The sequence below is a fragment of the Macaca thibetana genome, chromosome 12 (assembly GCF_024542745.1).
Source record: "Macaca thibetana thibetana isolate TM-01 chromosome 12, ASM2454274v1, whole genome shotgun sequence".
Lineage (NCBI taxonomy): Eukaryota > Metazoa > Chordata > Mammalia > Primates > Cercopithecidae > Macaca > Macaca thibetana.
The window spans coordinates 41592975-41614534 of record NC_065589.1 but is presented as its reverse complement, the minus strand read 5'-3'; the positions used below and the strand labels follow the sequence as shown (position 1 = coordinate 41614534).

General features: G+C 43.9%; 2 protein-coding genes and 1 pseudogene across 8 annotated transcripts in view; 1 reads left to right on the top strand and 2 right to left on the bottom strand.

The window, feature by feature from the left end:
* Positions 1–12578, top strand: part of CFLAR (CASP8 and FADD like apoptosis regulator) — a 57181-nt gene extending 44603 nt beyond the window's left edge. For 5 of the 7 annotated variants that reach the window (XM_050750649.1, XM_050750647.1, XM_050750648.1 and 2 more), the window contains one exon: positions 3093–12578. In XM_050750649.1, coding sequence (XP_050606606.1) covers positions 3093–3231 — 139 coding nt within the window. In that variant the 3' untranslated portion in view covers positions 3232–12578. The other 2 variants (XM_050750655.1, XM_050750651.1) reach the window with 2 other exon arrangements.
* Positions 1–21560, bottom strand: part of PPIL3 (peptidylprolyl isomerase like 3) — a 448181-nt gene that overhangs the window by 291597 nt on the left and 135024 nt on the right. The window lies entirely within an intron of this gene.
* On the bottom strand, positions 1654–1926 carry LOC126932126 (60S ribosomal protein L38-like; annotated as a pseudogene).

The window sequence follows — 21560 nt, the reverse complement described above, 5'->3', positions numbered from 1 at the left end:
GCCACTGCGCCCGGCCAGCCCGGCACGATTTATAAATACTTTGTAGTTAGTTAGTTTGTAGTTTGAATACTTTTCTTCAAAATTAAGAAATTTTCAGCCTGGGCAACAAAGTGAGAACTTACTCTATAAAAAAATTAAAAATTAGTTGGGTGTAGTGGTGTGCGCTTGTAGTCCCAACTGCTTGGGAGGCTAGGGTAGGAGGATCGCTTGAGCCCAGGAGTTTGAGGCTGCAGTGAGCCGTGATTGCACTACTGTACTGCAGCCTTGGAGTACAGTATTGGAGACCTTGTCTCCAATAAATACATAAATACATACAAATAACAAATTTTTATTTTTTTATTTTTTAATTTTTTTTTTTTTTTTTTTTTTTTTTTTTTTTTTTTTGAGACGAAGTCTCGCTCTGCCGCCCAGGCTGGAGTGCAGTGGCCGGATCTCAGCTCACTGCAAGCTCCGCCTCCCGGGTTCACGCCATTCTCCTGCCTCAGCCTCCCGAGTAGTTGGGACTACAGGCGCCCGCCACCGCGCCCGGCTAGTTTTTTGTATTTTTTTAGTAGAGACGGGGTTTCACCGTGTTAGCCAGGATGGTCTCGATCTCCTGACCTTGTGATCCGCCCGTCTCGGCCTCCCAAAGTGCTGGGATTACAGGCTTGAGCCACCGCGCCCGGCCTATTTTTTAATTTTTTTTGAGATGGAGTCTTGCTGTTTGCCCAGGCTGGAGTACAGCGGGACAATCTTGGCTCACTGCAATGTCCGCCTCCCAGGTTCAAGCAGTTCTCCTGCCTCACCCTCCCAAGTAGCTGGGATTACAGGCGTGTGCCACCACGCCCTGGCTAATTTTTGTAATTTTAGTAGAGGCTGGGTTTCACCATGTTGACCAGGCCAGTCTTGAACTCCTGACCTCAGGTGTTCTGCCTGCCTCGGCATCCCAAGGCATCCCAAGGGGCTAGGATTACAAGCGTGAGCCACTGTGCCTGGCCACAGATTTTTATTTTTAATTTTTTTTTTTTGAGACAGAGTTGCACTCTTGTTACCCAGGCTGGAGTGCAGTGGCATGATCTTGGCTCACTGCAACCTCCACCTCCTGAGTTCCAGTGATTCTCCTGCCTCAGCCTCCCGAGTAGCTGGGATTACAGGCACCTGCCATCACATCCGGCTAAGTTTTGTATTTTTAGTAGAGACAGGGTTTTCATCATGTTGGCCAGGCTGGTCTGGAACTCCTGGCCTCAAGTGATCCGCGCACCTCGGCCTCCCAAAGTGCTGAGATTACAGGCATGAGCCACCACACCTGGCCACCTTCCAGATCTTTTTTTATTTGATACCCACACAGTCATATAGAAGTATATCTTTTTTGTTTGTTTTTTGAGGTGAAGTCTTGCTCTGTTGCCCAGGCTGGAGTGCAGTGGCACATCTCGGCTTACTGCAACCTCCACCTCCTGGGTTCAAGCAATTCTTCTGCCTCAGCTTCCTGAATAGCTGGGACTACAGGCGCGCACCACCACGCTCTGCTAATTTTTGTATTTTTAATAGAGACGGGGTTTCACCATGTTGACCAGGCTGGTCTTGAACTCCTGACCGCAAGTGATCCTCCTGCCTCGGCCTCCAAAAGTGCTAGGATTACAGACGTGAGCCACCGCACCCAGCCCAGAAGTATGTTTGTAAGCCCAGATGGAATCATCATCTATTATTTATTTATCTTTAATTAAAAAATTTTAATACAGTTCAAATCAGCATGTCTGGCTCATTTCAGCTCCTTTACTGCTAAAGCAGGGGACAAGGGCTGCTTCAGTTTCTTTGCCTTCTCTTTCTCTGACGGTATCTGCTGCATCGAACTTGAAAGTTCACATTATCCTTATTTTTCTTGATCTTGACAGATTTGTCATCTTTTCACCTGGCTGTGAGCAGAAAGTCTTTGATTTCCTTAAGTTTTCAAGGCCTGGCGATGAGGCACACAGGGAGAGGGCAAGGACCCACATCCCTCTAGCCCGTGTATCGCCCGAAAGACACTCACAGCCTGCCACCACTTTATAACCTGCTTTTAGTTTGTTTAACACTAGATCAAAAACATTTTTGTATGTCAGTAGTCACATTTCTATAGCATCAGTTTAATGTGTGCACGACAGCCCATAATATGGCCATAGCTTAATTTACTTGATCAGTCTTTAGTTGTTGCATAGTGTTTGCTTTCATACAAAGTAAGAAACATCCTTGCAGCTTAGTATTTGTTCTTATCCTTAATTGTTTTCTAGGGGGACAATTCCCAGAAGTGGAATTACTGAGTCAAAGGACATGCATTTTTCAAGCCTTGGATGCATCTTACTAGATGTCCTATAGGATGGTCATATCAGCTTTATAGGAGAGTAGCTGTGTCCCTGAATTCTCCCTGACACTGCATGCTCTTATATTTCCCCAAGTTTTGACAATTTGATAGGTGAAAAGTGGTATCTGACTGTTCAGATCTGGAAGGCTTTGTTATGTAAACATTTTTTTAAATGTTTATTGGCAAGAATACTTTTCTAAGAGAAGCATCAGTGTCCTGGTTTCTGTTTAAGCTGAATGAAGCCACAATGTACCTCAAGTATAAGATTAACTGGCCTTTTTCAGTTGCACCCTAATTAACGATTTAGAATGATGTTTCTGAGCCACCTGTCAAAATGCATTTTGGGCTGTACCTCTGCATACCCCAGCAATAAATCTCATGGCCTTCTTTACCTGGCCTCCTTAGTGGTGGCCCAGCAGGAAGCGGGGGTTAGAGCAGGAGCCACTCAGCCTTCCAAGATAGATACTCCATGGGCCAGTGGTATTACTGGCCTTTTGAGCCCATCCCTGTTTGCATAGGTGATCCACGTGGGTTATCATCTGGCTGGTATGTTCCCAGAGTGAAACTCAGCAGCCCCTTGAGGGAGGGCATGGTGGCCACTAAGCCAGAGTGCTGCAAGTTAGTTTGGATCATTTGCTAAGCAGCTTGTGGTGCATTTAGAAGGGAACAGTTTCAAATAACTTTCACATCTGTTGGCTCATTTCGCCCTAAGGACAATCTGTCTTCTCTTTGATATTTGCATGGCATTAAATTTTGCCTTTCTTGTTTTCTCCAGAAAACGCCCACTCCTGGATCTCCACATTGAACTCAATGGCCACATGTATGATTGGAACAGCAGAGTTCCTGCCAAGGAGAAATATTATGTCTGGCTGCAGCACACTCTGAGGAAGAAACTTATCCTCTCCTACACATAAGAAACCAAAAGGCCATGCCTGGCTCATGCCTGTAATCCCAGCACTTTGGGAGGCCAAAGAGGGCAGATCACTTCAGGTCAGGAGTTTGAGACCAGCCTGGCCAACATGGTAAACGCTAATAAAAATACAAAAATTAGCCGGATGTGGGGGTGGGTACCTGTGTTCCCAGTTACCTGGGAGGCTGAGGCAGGAGGATCTTTTGAACCCAGGAGTTCAGGGTCATAGCATGCTATGATTGTGCCTACAAATAACCACCACATAGCAACCTGGGCAATATAGCAAGACCCCATCTCTTAAAAGAAAAAAATGGGACAGGAACTATCTTAGTCCATGTATTAGTCATGTTTCTCTAGAGAGACAGAACTAATAGGATAGATGTATATATAAAGGGGAGTTTATTAAGGAGTATCAACTCACGTGATCACAAGGTTAGGTCCCGCAATAGACCATCTGCAAGCAAGGGAGCCAATTCAAGTCCCAAAGCTAAAGAACTTGGAGTCTGATGTTTGAGGGCAGGAAGCATTCAGCATGAGAGAAAGATGGAGGCCAGAAGACTACACCAGTCTGATCTTTCCGTGTTTTGCTTGCTTTTATTCTGGCAGTGCTGACAGCTGATTAGATGGTGCCCACCCAGATTGAGGATGGTCTGCCTTTCCCAGTCCACTGACTATATATATATTTTTTTTTGAGATGGAGTCGCGCTCTGTTGCCCAGGCTGGAGTGCAGTGGCGCCATCTCGGCTCACTGCAAGCTCCGCCTCCCGGGTTCACGCCATTCTCCTGCCTCAGCCTCCCGAGTAGCTGGGACTATAGGCGCCCGCCACCGCGCCCAGTTAATTTTTTGTGCTTTTTAGTAGAGACAGGGTTTCACCATGTTAGCCAGGATGGTCTCGATCTCCTGACTTTGTGATCCGCCCGCCTTGGCCTCAAATGACTCAAATGTTAATCTCCTTTGGCAGCACCCTCACAGATGTACCCAGAAACAGTACTTTGCATCCTTCTATTCAATCAAGTTGATACTCAGTATTAACCATCACAGTCCATTTGGGCAACTATACCAAATTACCATAGACCAGGTGACTTAAACAGTAGTTATTTCTCACAGTTCGGAGGCTGAAATCCAGCATCTAGGTGGCAGCATATCTGGTGTCTGGTAAGGCATGCTTTCAAATCTTACCAGATGTCAGTCTTTTCATGTGCTCACATGGTAGAAAAAGAGGATGCAAGCTCTCATGTGTATCTTCTTTAAGGGCATGAATCCCATTCATGAGGGCTCTACCCTCATGACCTAATTACCTCCCAAAGGCCCCACCTTCTGATACTGTCACACTGGGGATACTGTCTCCCCTTTGAATTCTGTGGGGGATACAAACATTCAGTTTGTAACAATAGCCTTATGATTTAGAGGTTACTTGTTCATTCACCTAGACCTCAAATTGCATTTTACAGCTAATCAAGTATATCTTTCTCTGATTTGATAGTGTGACCTAAAAGGGGACCATTGTTTGAAATATCACTGGAGTTGCATTATTATTATTATTATTGAGACAGAGTTTCATTCTGCTGCCCAGGCTGGAGTGCAGTGGCATGATCTTGGCTCATTGCAACCTCTGCCTTCTGGGTTCAAGCGATTCTCCTGCCTCAGCCTCCCGAGTAGTTGGGATTATAGGTGCCTGCCACCACACCCGGCTAATTTTTATATTTTTAGTAGAGACAGGGTTTCACCATGTTGGCCAGGGTGGTCTTGAACTTCTGACCTCAGGTGATCCACCAGCCTTGGCCTCCCAAAGTGGTGGAGTGGCTCAACTGCATGTGGCCTATTATTATTTTTTACATTTTTAAAAATTGCTGAACAGGGGTACCTCTGGGCAGTGTGCCAGAATGCCACTTTTTAAATAATTATTTTATGATTTATTTATTTTTCTAGAAGTTAGTTTTAACTGATGTGTATCTGTATGTCTATTTGTGTATATTTTGTCACAATCATGTGACAGAGGCTGAAAAGTGTGGAAGAGACAGTTTTCAGGAACAACAAGCAATTATTCCTACTTTCCAAGTTATTTTGACGCCATGGTGGCTCACACCTGTGATCTGAGTACTTTGGGAGGCTGAGGTGGACGGATCACTTGAGCCCAGGAGTTCGAGACCAGCCTAGGCAACATAGCAAGACTCCATCTCTACAAAAAAAATACAAAATTTAACTGGGCATGGTGGTGTGTTCCTGTAGTCCCAGCTACTTGGGAGGCTGAAGTGGGAGGATCCCCTGAGCCCAGAGAGGTCAAGGTTGTGGTGAGCTATGATCACACCACTGCACTTCAGCATGGGAGACAGTGAAACCCTGTCTCAGAAAAAATAAATAAATAAAACCACCAGCACCACAAACAACAACAAAAAGTTATTTTGCACTGGTTTTGAGCACAGGACTCCTGCGGTGTCTTTGCATTTAATATTGTATAGGGATGCCAGTGGGAAGTGATGTGTATGCTTGGCCTCATGAACTAAAACCCCGTGTTAATTATGACAGAAGGAAAGTGTGTGAGAAGGACCTTAACTCCCTAGCAGCTCTAGCTGCCATCTTGAACCGTGAAGATAAGGGCCACACTTAGGGGTAGCTGGGTGGTGAGCAGCAAGAAGCCTTGTTGGATGAGGGCATGAAGGAGCAGAATCACTGTGGAATCACTGTGCCACCCCTAATTACCTACCTCTGGACTTTTATGTGCAGGAAAAAAATTGAGAGTTTATATTTATCTCAACCTAGTTAATACAACTAATGCATTCTTATGTGATTAAAATGTTTGGAGGCCAGGCGCGGTGGCTCACGCCTGTAATCCCAGCACTTTGGGAGTCCGAGGCCAGTGGATCACAAGGTCAGGAGATCGAGACCATCCTGGCTAACATGGTGAAACCCCCTCTCTACTAAAAATGCAAAAAATTAGCCGGGCGTTGTGGCGGGCGCCTGTAGTCCCAGCTACTCGGGAGGCCAAGGCAGAAGAATGGCATTGTAGTGAGGTGGAACTTGTAGTGAGCTGTGATCTTGCCACTGTACTCCAGCCTGGGCGACAGTGCGAAACTCTCAAAAAACATAAAAAATAAATAAAATGTTTGGAATGTTGGCTTCATCCCTGGGATGCAAGACTGGTTGAACGTATACAAATCAAGAAACATTAATCACATAAACAGAACTAAAGACAAAAACCACATGATTATCTCAATAGATGCAGAAAAGGCCTTCAATAAAATTCAACATTCTTCATGTTAAAAACTCTCAATAAACTAGGTATTGATGGAAAATATATCAAAATAATAAGAACCATTTATGACAAACCCACAGCCAATATCATACTGAATGGGCAAAAGCTGGAAGAATTTCCCTTGAAAACTGGCACAGGACAAGGATGACCTCTCTCCTATTTAACATAGTATTAAAAAGTTCTGGCCAGGGCAATCAGGCAAGAGAAAGAAAGAAAGGGTATTCAAATAGGAAGAGAGGAAGTAAAACTATCTGTTTGCAGATGACATGATCCTGTATCTAGAAAACCCCATTATCTCAGCCCAAAAGCTCCTTAAGCTGATAAGCAACTTCAGCAAAGTCTCAGGATACAAAATCAATGTGCAAAAATCACAAGCATTCTATACACCAACAATAGACAAGCAGAGAGCCAAATCATGCCCATTCACAGTTGCTACAAAGAGAATAAAAGACCTAGGAATACAAGTAATAAGAGATGTGAAGGACCTCTTCAACAAGAACTATAAACCACTGCTCAAGGAAATAAGAGAGGACACAAACAGATGAAAAAACATTCCATTCTCATGGATAGGAAGAATCAATATCATGAAAATGGCCATACTACCCAAAGTAATTTATAGGTTCAATGCTGTTCCCATTAAACTACCGTTGACATTCTTCACAGAATTAGAAAAAAACTACTTTAAAATTCAAATGGAACCAAAAAAGAGCCCATATAACCAAGACAACAATAAGCAAAAAGAACAAAGCTGGAAGCATCACACTACCCAACTTCAAAGTATACTGCAAGGCTACAGTAGCCAAAACAGCATGGTACTGGTACAAAAACAGACACATAGACCAATGGAACAGAATAGAGACCAGAGAAAGAAGACCACATGTCTACAGACGATTGTTGACAAACCTGACAAAAACAAGCAATGGGGAAAAGATTCCCTATTTAATAAATGGTGCTGGGAAAACTGGCTAGCCATATGCCGTAAATTGAAACTGGACCCCTTCCTTACACCTTATACAAGAATTAACTCAAGATTAAAGACTTAATGTAAAACCCAAAACTATAAAAACCCTAGAAGAAAATCTAGTTAATACCATTCAAGACATAGGCACAAGCAAAGGTTTCATGACAAAAACATCAAAAGCAATTGCAACAAAAGCAAAAATTACAAATGGGATCTAATTAAACTAAAGAGCTCCTGTACAGCAAAAGAAACTATCATTAGAGTGAACAGGCTGCCTACAGAATGGGAGAAAATTTTTGCAATCTATTCATCTGACAAAGATCTAATATCCAGAACCTACAAGGAACTTAAAACAAATTTACAAGGAAAAAAACAACCCCATCAAAAAGTGGGCAAAGGACATGAACGGACACTTCTCAAAAGAAGATATTTATGCGACCAACAAACATATTTAAAAAAGCTCAACATTACTGATCATCAGAGAAATGCAAATGAAAACCACCATGAGATACCATCTCATGCCAGTCAGAATAGTGATTATTAAAAGTCAAAAAACACCAGATGCTGGTGAGGCTGTGGAGAAATAGGAACACTTTTACATTGTTGGTGGGAATGTAAATTCATTCAACCATTGTGGAAGCATGTGATGATTCCTCAAAGATCCAGAACTAGAAATACCATTTGTCCCAGCAATTCCATTACTGGGTATATACCCAAAGGAATATAAACCATTTTATTGTAAAGATCCAGGCACATGTATGTTCATTGCAGCACTCTTCACAATAGCAAAGACACAATAGCAAATGCCCATCAGTGATAGACTGGATAAAGAAAACTTGGTACATATACACCATGGAATACTGTGCAGTGCAGCTGTTAGAGCTTTTGGTGATGCAGTGAATCAGATTTTTCATTAATTCTTTTAATTGGTTATTGTTTGGATGAGGGAGAAGGGACAAGATGGAGGAAGGTGAACAAGAAGGCATAATCCATGTTGCTTCCGGGTTCTTCCTCACTAACTTTCCCGTGCACGGGAAAATGCAGCCCGCCTCGGGAAGATGCAGATCAACCGAGCATGCACCAGGTGATGTCAATCCGAAGAGATCGAAACTTACTTGGCCACGCCTACGGAGATGCCCCTATCACGCCCTTATCCCGCCCACTGCCCTTCCCCTTCCAGTACCAATGCATAAAAGTCTGCCACCGGCAGGAGCCAGTGTGACTTCTTCGGCCCCCGCATTCGTGGACCAGAGAACATCACCCAAGAGTGCCGGCGCTACTTCCCTGGCCCCCCACACCTGAGGATCAGAGAACCTCACCCGAGAGTGTGTGCATATTTGCAATAAAAGACTGCCACTTTCTTACGTACTTTGGCCTCATGTTTAATTAATTAGCTCTCCTAAATTAAATTAAATTAAATTAAAACAGTTATTATTGAACATGATACAGTACTGTTGAACATGGTACATGAACCTGAACAGTACTATTTCATGTGAATCTCCTCCAAGGCTTCTTTTCATTTTACATCTCACGCTGTAATTCTTGGAGAGTATGTATGCTGTAGCTTGAGTGCAGAATTCTCATCAGTTTTATCTTGGTATCTCTCCTAAACACTTTACTGGATGAAGAGCCTGGCACACACATAAATATATATTGAATGAATCAGTGATGGAATGAAAGGAGAAATGATGGATCTCCTAAATTTTAACTTTTGTAAAATAGTTTGATATATTCATGACCTTACTTTAGCAAGCAATATACTGAACATGATGTAATCTTTGTGTTGAAATCTTGAGTCTGGCCATGTTTCTATTTTAAATTCATAAAGAATTCTAACAGAAGAGGAATTCAAAGAATGTCATAAATCGATGTTTCTCCATGGATGAAGGAACTATTTTATTCACTTGCTGATAATTCAGCCTAATCCAGTTTGACATCATATAAATAAGCAGTTGAATTATGGATTTAAAATACATATTCTTTTCTAACTACAAAGGTAATACTTATTTAGATGGTTTTGAAAATACAGAAAGGCACAAATTTTTAAAAAGTCTATTATTCACCACCACGCAATCATCACATGCTTCCACAATGGTTGAATGAATTTACATTTGTTTATACCTGTTTTTTTTTTTTTTTTTTTTTTTTTTGAGACGGAGTCTCGCTCTGCCGCCCAGGCTGGAGTGCAGTGGCCGGATCTCAGCTCACTGCAAGCTCCGCCTCCCGGGTTCACGCCATTCTCTTGCCTCAGCCTCCCGAGTAGTTGGGACTACAGGCGCCCGCCACCGCGCCCGGCTAGATTTTTGTATTTTTTAGTAGAGACGGGGTTTCACCGTGTTAGCCAGGATGGTCTCGATCTCCTGACCTCGTGATCCGCCCGTCTCGGCCTCCCAAAGTGCTGGGATTACAGGCTTGAGCCACCGCGCCCGGCCTGTTTATACCTGTTAATCTTTGTTAATGTGTAGCTTTTACATGATTGGAATCATAATGCATGGTCCATTTTGAAGTCTGCTTTTTTTTTTACACAAAAATATGTTGTGAATATTTTCCTGTATTATTAAATATCATTAACTGAACTTTTAGAATTGACTGCATGTCTTGGTATCATTTAGATGTAGTTTAAGATACTTAGAAGTTATGTGTCTTTGCCACTATGTATGAATCTTCTTTACTCAATGTTAATTACTTAAAAATAACCTCACCTAAACACTACTTAGCCATAAAAAGGAATGAATTAATGACATTCACAGCAACCTGGAGACTATTATTCTAAAGGAAGTTACTCAGGAATGGAAAACCAAACATTGTATGCTCTGACTCATAAGTGGGAGATAAGCTATGAGGATGCAAAGGCATAAGAAGGATACAGTGGACTTCAGGGACTCAGGGGAAAGGGTAGGAGCGGGGTGAGGGATAAAAGAATACAAATTGGGTTCAGTGTATACTGCTCAGGTGATGTGTGCACCAAAATCTCACAAATAACCACTGAAATGCTTATGCATGTAACCAAATACCACCTGTGTGGGGAAAAGAAAGAGAGATCAGCCTGTTACTGTGTCTATATAGAAAGTAGTAGACATAAGAGACTCCATTTTGTTCTGTATTTGAGATGCTGTTAATCTGTGACCCTACCCCCAACCTTGTCCTTGCAAGAGACATGTGCTGCGGTGACTCAAGGTTTAATGGATTTTGGGCTGTGCAGGATGTGTCTTTGTTAAACAAGTGCCTGAAGGCAGCTTGCTGGTTAAAAGTCATCACCATTCTCTTAATTTCAACTACCCAGGGACACGTACAGGGCCAAAGGTCGCAGGGACCTCTGCCTAGGAAAGCTAGGTATTGTCCAAGGTTTCTCCCCATGTGATAGGCTGAAATAATGCTGAAAGGTTTATGGAGATGTTTGCATATGCATCTCAAGGCACAGCATTTTCCTTTAAACTTATTCATGTCACAGAGGTTTTTGTTCATATGTCTTACTGCTGATTTCCTCCCTACAATGATCCTATTGTCTTGCCACTCCCTTATCTTTAAGATGGTAAAGATAATTACCAATAAATACTAAGGGAACTCAGAGACCGGTGCCGGCGTGGGTCCTCTGTAAGCTGAGCGCCGGTCCCCTGGGCCCACTTTCTCTTTCTCTATACTTTGTCTCTGTGTCTCATTTCTTTTCTCAAGTCTCTCGTTCCACCTAACGAGAAACACCCACAGGTGTGGAGGGGCAGGCCACCCCTTCACACCTGTTCCCCAAAAACCTATGGAAATAAAATTTTTTTTTTAAAGGAATGAGATCATGTCCTTTACAGGGACGTGGATGAAGCTGGAAGCCATTGTCCTCAGCAAACTAACACAGGAGCAGGAAATCAAACACCACATGTTCTCACTTGTAAGCGGAAGCTGAACAATGAGAACACATGGACACAGGAATGAGATCAACACACACTGGGGCCTATTGTGGGGGCTGTAGGAAGGAGAGCATCAGGATAACTAGCTAAGGCATGTGGGGCTTAACACCTAGGTGATGAGTTGATAGGTGCAGCAAACCACCATGGCACTCGTTTACCAATATAACAAACCCGCACATCCTGCACTTGTATCCAGAACTTAAAATTAAAATGTTTTAAAAATCTGTAGAGAATATGAAAAAAAAAAAAAAGATTCTGAAATGCATACACAATAAAATTGCAGTTCAGTCAAACATTTGAAGTCTTTAACTGTCTAGTTGGTATCTTCATTTTCATCTTGTTCAAGATCCCACTCCAAACACCTGTTAGCTCAGCCAAATTGAACAGCTCATAGTTCCTACCCCTGGATCTTTGGTTCTGGTGATTGTATATTTCTGGACCATTTGGAACCCCAGCATATTACCCTACCCCACATCTCCACATCCCCAAAATATAACCATACTTCAAGGGCAGTTCAAATACTGTCTCCTTCTATCCTCCATGAAGTCATTATCTCTTCCATTGGAATTATCGCCCCTTCTCCTGAACAGTACTATTTCATGTGAATCTCCTCCAAGACTTCTTTTCACTTTACATCTCACGCTGTAATTCTTGGAGAGTATGCTGTAGCTCGAGTGCAGAATTCTCATCAGTTTTATCTTTGTATCTCTCCTAAACACTTTACCGGGTGAAGAGCCTGGCACACACATAAATATATATTGAATGAATCAGTGATGGAATGAAAAGAGAAATGATGGATCTCCTAAATTTTAACTTTTATAAAATATTTTGATATATTCATGACCTTACTTTAGCAAGCAATGTACTGAACATGATGTAAACTATTGTTGATGTAGTGCTTATATTGGAAGTGTAAGTAGTTTGTGGCATGGGATTGTGACATATCCTAGGTTTCCTCATCTTTTTATTGAAATGTCATTCACATGCCATAAAATCTGCCCTTTTAAAGTATATGATGCTGTGGATTTTAGTATATTTACAGAGTTGTGCAATCATCACCACTATCTAATTCCAGGAACATTTCCATCTACCTAGAAAGAAGCTCCATACCAGTGAGCTGCCACTCTAATCCTCCTCTAGAAACAAATAATCCATTTTCTGTCTCTTATGATTTGCCTGTTCTGAATAGTTTATAAAAATAAACATGTGGCCTTTCATGTCTGACTTCCGTCACTTAGCATGTTTTCAAGGTTCATCTATGCTGTAGAGTGTACCAGTACTTCATTACATTTTATGGCTGAATGATACTCTTGTGTGGATATACCACATTTTATTCATCAGTTGATCGAAATTTAGATTGTTTCACTTTTTTGCTATTTAGATGATGCTATGAATATTTGTATATGAATTTTCATATGGATATGTTTTCAGTTCTTCTGGGTATATACCTTAGAAGTGAGAGTGCTCATCATATAGTAACTCTATGTTTAGCCTTTTGAGGAACTGCTAAACTGCTTTTCAAAGTAGTGGCATCATTTTATATTCCCACCAGCAATGTGTGAGGTTTTTTTGTTTGTTTTTGAGACGAAGTCTCACTCTGTCGCCCAGGGTGGAGTGCAGTGGCATTATCTTGATTCACTGTAACCTCTGCCTTCTGGGTTCAAGCAATTCTCCTGTCTCAGCCTCCCTAGTAGTTGGGAGTAGCTGGGATTACAGGAGTCTGCCACCACGCCCAGCTAATTTTTGTATTTTTAGTAGAGATGGCGTTTCACCATATTGGCCAGGCTGGTCTCGAACTCCTGACCTCAGATGATCTGACTGCGTTGGCCTCCCAAAATGCTGGGATTACAGGCATGAGCTACTGTGCCCGGCCTCAAATCCTTTCTCATCTTAAAATTGGGTTATTTATTTTTTATCTATTTATTTTTCTGAGTTGGAGTCTCGCTCTGTCACCCAGGTTTGGAGTGCAGTTGTGCAATGTTGGCTCACTGCAACCTCCACCTCCTGAGTTCAAGCGATTCTCCTGCCTCGGCTTCCCTAGTAGCTGGGATTACAGGCACCCACCACCATGCCCGACTAATTTTTGTATTTCTAAAAGAGACAGGGTTTCACCATGTTGGCCAGGCTGCTCTTGGAACTCCTGACCTCAGGTGATCTGCCTGCCTCAGCCTCCCAAAGTGTTAGGATTACAGGCGTGAGCCACCACACCCGGTGGGTTGTTTTTATTGTTGAGTTGTAAGCATTCTTTTTAATATTCTGCATACTAGTTTCTTATCAGGTACAATCTTTGCGAATATATTCTCCCATTCTATGGATTGTCTTCTCACTTTCTGGATACTATGCTTTACAGTACAAGTTTTACATTTTGATGAAGTTCACTTGATTTCGGTTTTTTATGTTATTGCTTATGCTTTTGGTGTCATACCTAAAAAACCGTTGTCTAAATCAATTGCCTATGAGGTATTACACCTATGTTTTCTTCTAAAGTTTTATGATTTTAGCTCTTTGACCCATTTTGAGTTATTTTTGTGTATGCAGTGTGAGATAAAGGTCCAGCCTCATTCTTTTGCACATAAATGTTCACTTGTCTCAGCATTACTTATTGAAAATACTGCCGGGCACGGTGGCTCACGCCTGTAATCCCAGCACTTTGGGAGGCCGAGGCGGGCGGATCACAAGGTCAGGAGATCGAGACCACGGTGAAACCCTGTCTCTACTAAGAATACAAAAAATTAGCCGGGCACGGTGGCGGGCGCCTGTAGTCCCAGCTACTCGGGAGGCTGAGGTAGGAGAATGGCGGGAACCCGGGAGGCGGAGCTTGCAGTGAGCCGAGATCGCGCCACTGCACTCCAGCCAGGGGGACAGAGCGAGACTCCGCCTCAAAAAAAAAAAAAAAAAAAAAAAAAAAAAAAAAAAAAAAAAAAGAAAATACTATTTTTTCTCTATAGAATTATTTTATACTTATCACAAATCAACAAGCTATAAGGGTTTATTTCGGGACTCAATTCTGTTGCTTTTTCCTATGCTAGTACCACACTGTCTTGATTATTGTAACTTTGTAAGTTTTGGAATCCAGAAATGTGGTCCTCCAACTTTGTTCTTCTTCTTCTTCTTCTTCTTCCTTGTTTTATTTTATTTTATTTTATTATTATTTTTTTTTTGTAGAGATGAGGTCTTGCTATGTTGCCTAGGCTGGTCTCAAACTCCTGGCCTCAAACAATCCTCCACCTCTGCCTCCCAGAGTGCTGAGGGGTTAGCCACTGCACCTGGCCTGTTCTTTTTCAAAATTGTTAGGGTCGTATTGGGTTTACCTTTCCCTAAATTTTCATGTAACTGTTAGGATTCGCTTGCAAATTTATGCAAAAAGGGCCTCTGGCATTTTGATAGTGATTACGCTGAATGAGAGGAGTTTGGCAGGACAAGCCACAAGACCCTGCTGATAAGACAGGGTGTAGTAGAAAGGCCAACCCAAACCAGCCAAAACCGTGATGGTGAAAGAAGGGACCTCTGATTACCTTTGCTGCTCATTCTATGGTAATTATAATACATTAGCACAGTAAAAGAAAGTCCTTCCAGCACCATGATAGTTTACAAATGCCATAGTAACTTTCAGAAGTTACCCTGTATGGTCTGAAAGGTCCAGACCTCCCCACCTCTTTCCTGGAAAACTCATGAATAATCCACCTCTTGTTTAGCATATAGTCAAGAAGCAACTATAAATATAGCCAGTCAGCAGCCCATCAGGGCTACTTTCCCTAGGGTCACCATTCTTTTATTCCTTTAGTTTCTTAATGAACTTGCTTTCACTTTATTCTGTCAGCATGCTCTTGAATTTTTTCCTGAACCCACTTGGCCTCCTGGGCTAAGCCTCAACCTTGGGGTACTTTTGCCTGTAACAAACATATAAAGATAGGTTTGGCTGGGCGCAGTGGCTCATGCCTGTAATCCCAGCACTTTGGGAGGCTGAGGATGGTGGAGCGCTTGAGCCAAGGAACTTGAGACCACCTTGGGCAACACAGCAAAACCCTGTCTCTACTAAAAATATAAAAATTAGCTGGGTATGGTAGCATGCGCCTGTAGTACCAGCTACTCGGAAGGCTGAGGTGGGAGGATCGCTTAAGCCCGGGAGATGGAGGTTTCAGTGAGCTGAGATCGTGCCGCTGTACTCTAGCCTGGGGAACAGAATGAGACCCTGTCTCAAAATAAAATACATTTGAGGTGTATTGCCATCTTAACGGAAGTTGTTACTGGTGGATGGTATCCAAGTTACTGGTGGCAAATCTGTAGCAACCTCAATTCTTGCCTCCTCAGAAGAAAGAATTCGACTGAGGAGCATAAGGCAGAAGGAGGGACTGAGGCAAGTTTCAGAGCAGGAGTGAAAGTTTATTACGCTTTAGGCTGGGCACGGTGGCTCATGCCTGTAATCACAGCATTTTGGGAGGCCGAGGAGGGTGGATTACTTGAGGTCAGGAATTCGAGACCATCCTGGCCAACATGATGACGAAACCTCGTCTCTACTAAAAATACAAAAATTAACCGGGCATGGTGGTGCACGTCTGCAGTCCCAGCTACTCAGGAGGCTGAGGCAGGCGAATCACTTGAACCTGGGAGGCAGAGATTGCAGTGAGCTGAAAAAGTTTATTAAGCTTTAGAACAGTAAGAAAGGAAAGAAATGAAGGAAAGTATAACTTGGAAGAGGGCCAAGTGGGTGACCTGAGAAACCAAGTGCAGGGCTTGCCCTCTTGACTTGGGGTTTTATATGCTGGCATACTTCCAGGATCTTTCGTTACTTCTCCCCACTCCTGAGATCTTTTTGGGAAGCTGATGATCAGTTTCAGGTGTTTTCTATTGGAATGGGGGGGGCCTGCCGGTCCCTGGCACCACCTGTGACCAATTATTACTTTACAGAAACATTTAACAACTGCCTGACCATCACCTGATGGTGGCCCAACACTCTTGGTGTGTGTCGGGGGAGCCCTCTCCTGCCTTGCTCAGACCTGACTACCCACTGTAACAAACCCCTTCTTTGTAAACGTTGATTTGGTGACATTTCTTGTCACTTGCCTCATTGTGAATTTTTATAGATGTGGCTAAGTCATATGCTTCTTTCTGAAAAATGTCAAATACTAGCAGTTTCTCGCTGTTTTTTTGTCTTAGAAACAACAAACTAAATTCGAAGTGAAAGGCCTTTCTGCCTTTATCTTTTATATATTTTTTGAGCAGCATTAAAACTGTTTTACTCAGGCCAAGTGCCATGGCTCATGCCTGTAATCCCAGCACTTTGGGATGTTGAGGTGGGAGGATTGCTTGAGCCCAGGAGCTCGAGATCAGGCTGGGCAACAAAGTGAGAGCCAGTTTCTACAAAAACATTTTTAAAAATTTGCTGGGCATAGTGGCACATGCCTTTAGTTCCAGCTACTCTGGAGGCTGAAGTGGGAGGATCACTTGAGCCCTGGAGGTTGAGGCTGCAGTGAACTATGATCTTACCACTGCACTCCAGCCTCGGTGACAGAGCAAGACCCTGTCTCAAGAAAACCCCACAAGTATATAAACATATATAGTGGTTTCTTATATACCACATTTTAAATTTATTGATACATAAAAAATGTATTTTAAATTTATATACTATGCAATCTATGTTATATAAAATTATTTTTGTAATTTATATAACAATTTAAATATATTTATAAATATATTATATATATATAAATAAATATAGTACACATTACTCAATTTTTCTTTTTCTCTCTTTTTTTTTTTTTTTTTGAGAAGGAGTTTCACTCCCGTTGCCCAGATTGGAGTGCAATGGCATGATCTCGGCCCACTGCAACCTCCGCCTCCCAGGTTCAAGAGATTCTCCTGCCTCAGCCTCCTGAGTAGCTGGGATTACAGGCACCCACCACCACGCCTGGCTAATTTTTTTGTATTTTTAGTAGAGACAGGGTTTCATCATTTGGCCAGGCTAGTCTCAAACTCCTAACCTTAGGTGATCCACCTGCATCGTCCTCCCAAAGTGCTGGGATTACAGGCATAAGCCACCACGTCCTGCCCACATTATTCAATTTAACCACGTCTACCTAGTTCCCTAGACAACCTATTGCTAATTTAACTTTTAGGAACTACTGCCATCTTGTGGAACTTTGAGGTTTTGCCACCCCAGAATTTCCCAGCTGCTTTGTTCTTCTATTATGTAGCATAGCGAGCACAAAATGGGTCACCTTTTTTTTGGAGATGGGATCTTGCTATGTTGCCCAGGCTGGTCTCCAGCTCCTAGGCTCAAGTGATCTTCCCACCTCAGCCTTCGCAGTAGCTGGGACTATAGGAGACAGTGCCACACTGCCTGGGCCTGGTTGCATTTTACTTGTCTAGCTATTGTCTCCTTCCTGTTGACTATCTGGAAATCTCTGACGGGATCTTTAACAGAAAAAGTCTACACCTTCAGACCTTAGTTTCATGCCCATGTACCACCTACAACAGCTCTGGGAAGGTCTGGAATGTGTGGATAAAGGTGATGGCAGTGGCTGCTGCCATCACGCTGGCTGCAGCAGGGAGGCATGGCTCGGGCTGCACACGCCATGGAGCTGGTGGGTGCCCCCCGCCTTCTGAGTTGGAGTGGGAGCTCCTCGGGTGCTGCTGCAGCTGCCACACCCAGACTGCAGCTGTGGATCTGAGCCTCCCTGTGCTCTTGGAGGAGGGCTGGGAGCAGGCGGGATCTGCCTTCCTGGGTGCTGAGACCAACTTGGTCATGGAGACCCTAATCCAGTGGCACTAGAGGAATTAAAGACACACACACACAGAAATATAGAGTGTGGAGTGGGAAATCGGGACTGACAACCTTTAGAGCCGAGAGCCCCGAACAGAGATTTACCCACATATTTATTGACAGCAAGCCAGTGATAAACATTGTTTCTATAGATTATAGATTAATTAAAAGTATTCCTTACAGGAAACAAAGGGATGGGCTCTGGCTAGTTATCTGCAGCAGGAACATGTCCTTAAGGCACAGATCACTCATGCTATTGTTTGTGGTTTAGGAATGCCTCTTTGCGGTTTTCCGCCCTGGGTGGGCCAGGTGTTCCTTGCCCTCATTCCAGTAAAACAACAACCTTCAGCGTGGGCATCATGGCCATCAAGAACATGTCACGGTGCTGCAGAGATTTTGTTTATAACCAGTTTTGGGGCTAGTTAATGGCCAGATTTGGGGGCCTGTTCCCAACACCGGAGTGTGGCTGCAGCCACCCTCCTAGGTGCAGGACCTGGACAAATATGCAGCCTGCACCTTCAGGGCCCGAAGAAGGACTCCCTCCCACCCCGTCCCTGCAGTCTTGTGGGTGTCTGCTCCCACTGCCTGGCCTCTCTTCACTCCTGGCACCTGCTCCAATCTTGAAGTGGGGTTGGGGCCAAGCCCTGGGGCCTTGAATGGCAATGGGAGGCAGACAGAGTCCTGGGTGGAAGGGGGCAGGTCCCCAGCAAGGCCTGCCTTCAGACCAGGGAGGGCCTGAAGGCTGGGGGTGGGGCTGCCAGTCCTGTGGACTGGAATAGGGACTCATGGTGCCTCTTCTGGGTGCCAGTGGACCAGCTGGCAGCCACTTCCTTCCCTCTGAGGTTCATAAAAGCCCTGGGCTCAGCCAGAGAGGGCAGAGGATGGCCAGAGGACGAAGAGGGCAGAGAGGTGGCGGGATGACCAGCTGCAGAGAGGAGTACTCACTGCTGATAGCTGGAGACAACAGGATGGCTGGCTCCAGAGAAGAGCTACCTTCTCCACTGAGAGCTGCAGAGGCGACCTGCCAGCACAGAGGAGCCACCCTCTTCAGGGCCTCCTCTCCACTGAGAACTGAGCACTGGACAGACGACCTGCCTGCGGAGAAGAGCTACCCACTGTGGGCCTCCTCTGAGCTGTTCTAGCACTAAATAAAGCTCTTCTTCATCTTGTTCACCCCTCACTTGTCTGCATACCTCATTCTTCCTAGACGCAGGCCAGAACTTGGGCAAAGCTGCTGCAGCCAGAGAAGTTTCTGGCCAGAAAATTGACACCTGTAACAAAGCTATGTAGCAAAGTGGGCACAAGGGGGTCCTGGAGGTTGGGGGTGTCAAATCTAGAGGACTTTTTACTTCAAGACCTTCTGAGGACCCTCATAGATTGGGGTGGAGGTTTCAGTGCTCTGAGCTCTTCTCTAGCCAGTATATCCCTTCCTCCTCCCTCATCGCTATGCCTATCCTTTAGTAGTCATTATTTTTTTTTTTTTTTTTTTTTTTTTTTTTTGACGGAGTTTCACTCTTGTTTAGCAGGCTAGAGTGCAATGGTGCGATCTTGGCTCACCACAACCTCTGCCTCTCGGGTTCAAGCGATTCTCCTGCCTCAGCCTCCTGAGTAGCTGGGATTACAGGCATGCACCACCATGCCCGGCTAATTTTATATTTTTATTAGAGACAAGGTTTCTCCGTGTTGGTCAGGCTGGTCTCAAACTCCTGACCTCAGGTGATTCACCCACCTTGGCCTCACAAAGCGCTGAGATTACAGGTGTGAGCCACCGTGCCCAACCAGGAGTCATTACTCTTTAAAGTCTACCCGAACAGAGGGTGGGAAAATTGGACCAGAGATTGGATGTAAAGGAAAGCCAACCACTGCTACCACTACCCCCTACTAATGTGGAACTAAAGCAGTCGTTGACATCCACAGCTACAAAAGGCCATCAAGGTTTTGATTGGCCCTTCCCATGGACTCAGTAGACTGCAACCAATCAGGAAAGAGATTATAAGACGTGTTTACTCTACCACCATTACCATGCCTTCAGTAACTGTGTGTAGGAGGAAGTAGAAAATGCTGAGGACAAACACCTGCACTGCACACTATCTCCCCTCTGTAACCTGATTCAAATGTTTCCCTGGAGTACTAGGATAAAAGTTTCAGTTTTACTTCCTGGGTCTTTATTCTACCTTTACCTTCCAGGCCTAGATCAAATACTTCCTCCTCCAAGGAATGTCTGACTAGATTGTCCCTTCTTAAAGCCCATGTGGCACCGAGGTGAAGCCTCGCTGTGGCATCCCCACCCCCTGCCCACAGTTACAGATGCTACACGATGTCATACTGAGTGAGATTTGGGCAGTGGTAGCCCGGGGATCAAGAGCAAAGGGCTTGAAGTCAGAGAGACCCACGTTTGAACCCTGAATTCTTGTTTGTAGCTTTGGGATGGTGGCAAGATTCCTTGCCTCTCTGAATCTGGGTTTCCTCATCTGTTGAATGTGGATAATAATGCCAACTAAGGCTGGGAGTTTTTATGAGTTCATCAGAGAAGTTTAGAAATGGTAGTACCGCTGGGCGCGGTGGCTCAAGCCTGTAATCCCAGCACTTTGGGAGGCCAAGACGGGCGGATCACGAGGTCAGGAGATCGAGACCATCTTGGCTAACACGGTGAAACACCGTCTCTACTAAAAAATACAAAAAAAAACTAGCCAGGCGAGGTGGCGGGCGCCTGTAGTCCCAGCTACTCGGGAGGCTGAGGCAGGAGAATGGCGTAAACCCGGGAGGCGGAGCTTGCAGTGAGCTGAGATCTGGCCACTGCACTCCACCCTGGACGACAGAGCCAGACTCCGTCTCAAAAAAAAAAAAAAAAAAAAAAAAAAGAAATGGTAGTACCTGCCGTCAGTTATTATGGAAAGCCAGGTCACTTTGCTTTCCAATTGTGCCCAATTCGGGGCTTTCAATTGCCTGCTAAATATTTAATATTATTGAATCAACTTTGAAAGAGTTAATAAACTTTATGAACAGGGTGAGAGAAAGTGATAGTTTCAATAAATTGCCTCCCTAAATGGCCCAATAAATGTAATATTTATAATAAAACAGCTAAATAGAAGACCAAGACTTACGGCTTGTCTTTCTTTCTTTTTAAGTTATTTTCTAGAAAATAATATTTATATTTTAAATTAAAGTAACTGCAAATTGGAAACCACAGGGGGAGCCCCAGGCTGGGACAAATAGACTAGCCTGGTCCCAACAGAACAGGCAGAGAAGGTGGTCCCTACACGCTTTACAGTCAGCTGGGGCCCCCTCCTCACTGTGCTGCAGCATTCTAGGATCAGGGCCCCACCTTCCCTGGGACTGGGGTAGTGAGTAACCCAGCCTGCTGTGGTCCAGCCCCCCCTTTCCCAAGAAGGGTATTTTTTGTTTTGTTTTGTTTTTTTTGAGACAGAGTCTTGCTCTGTCGCTCAGGCTGAAGTG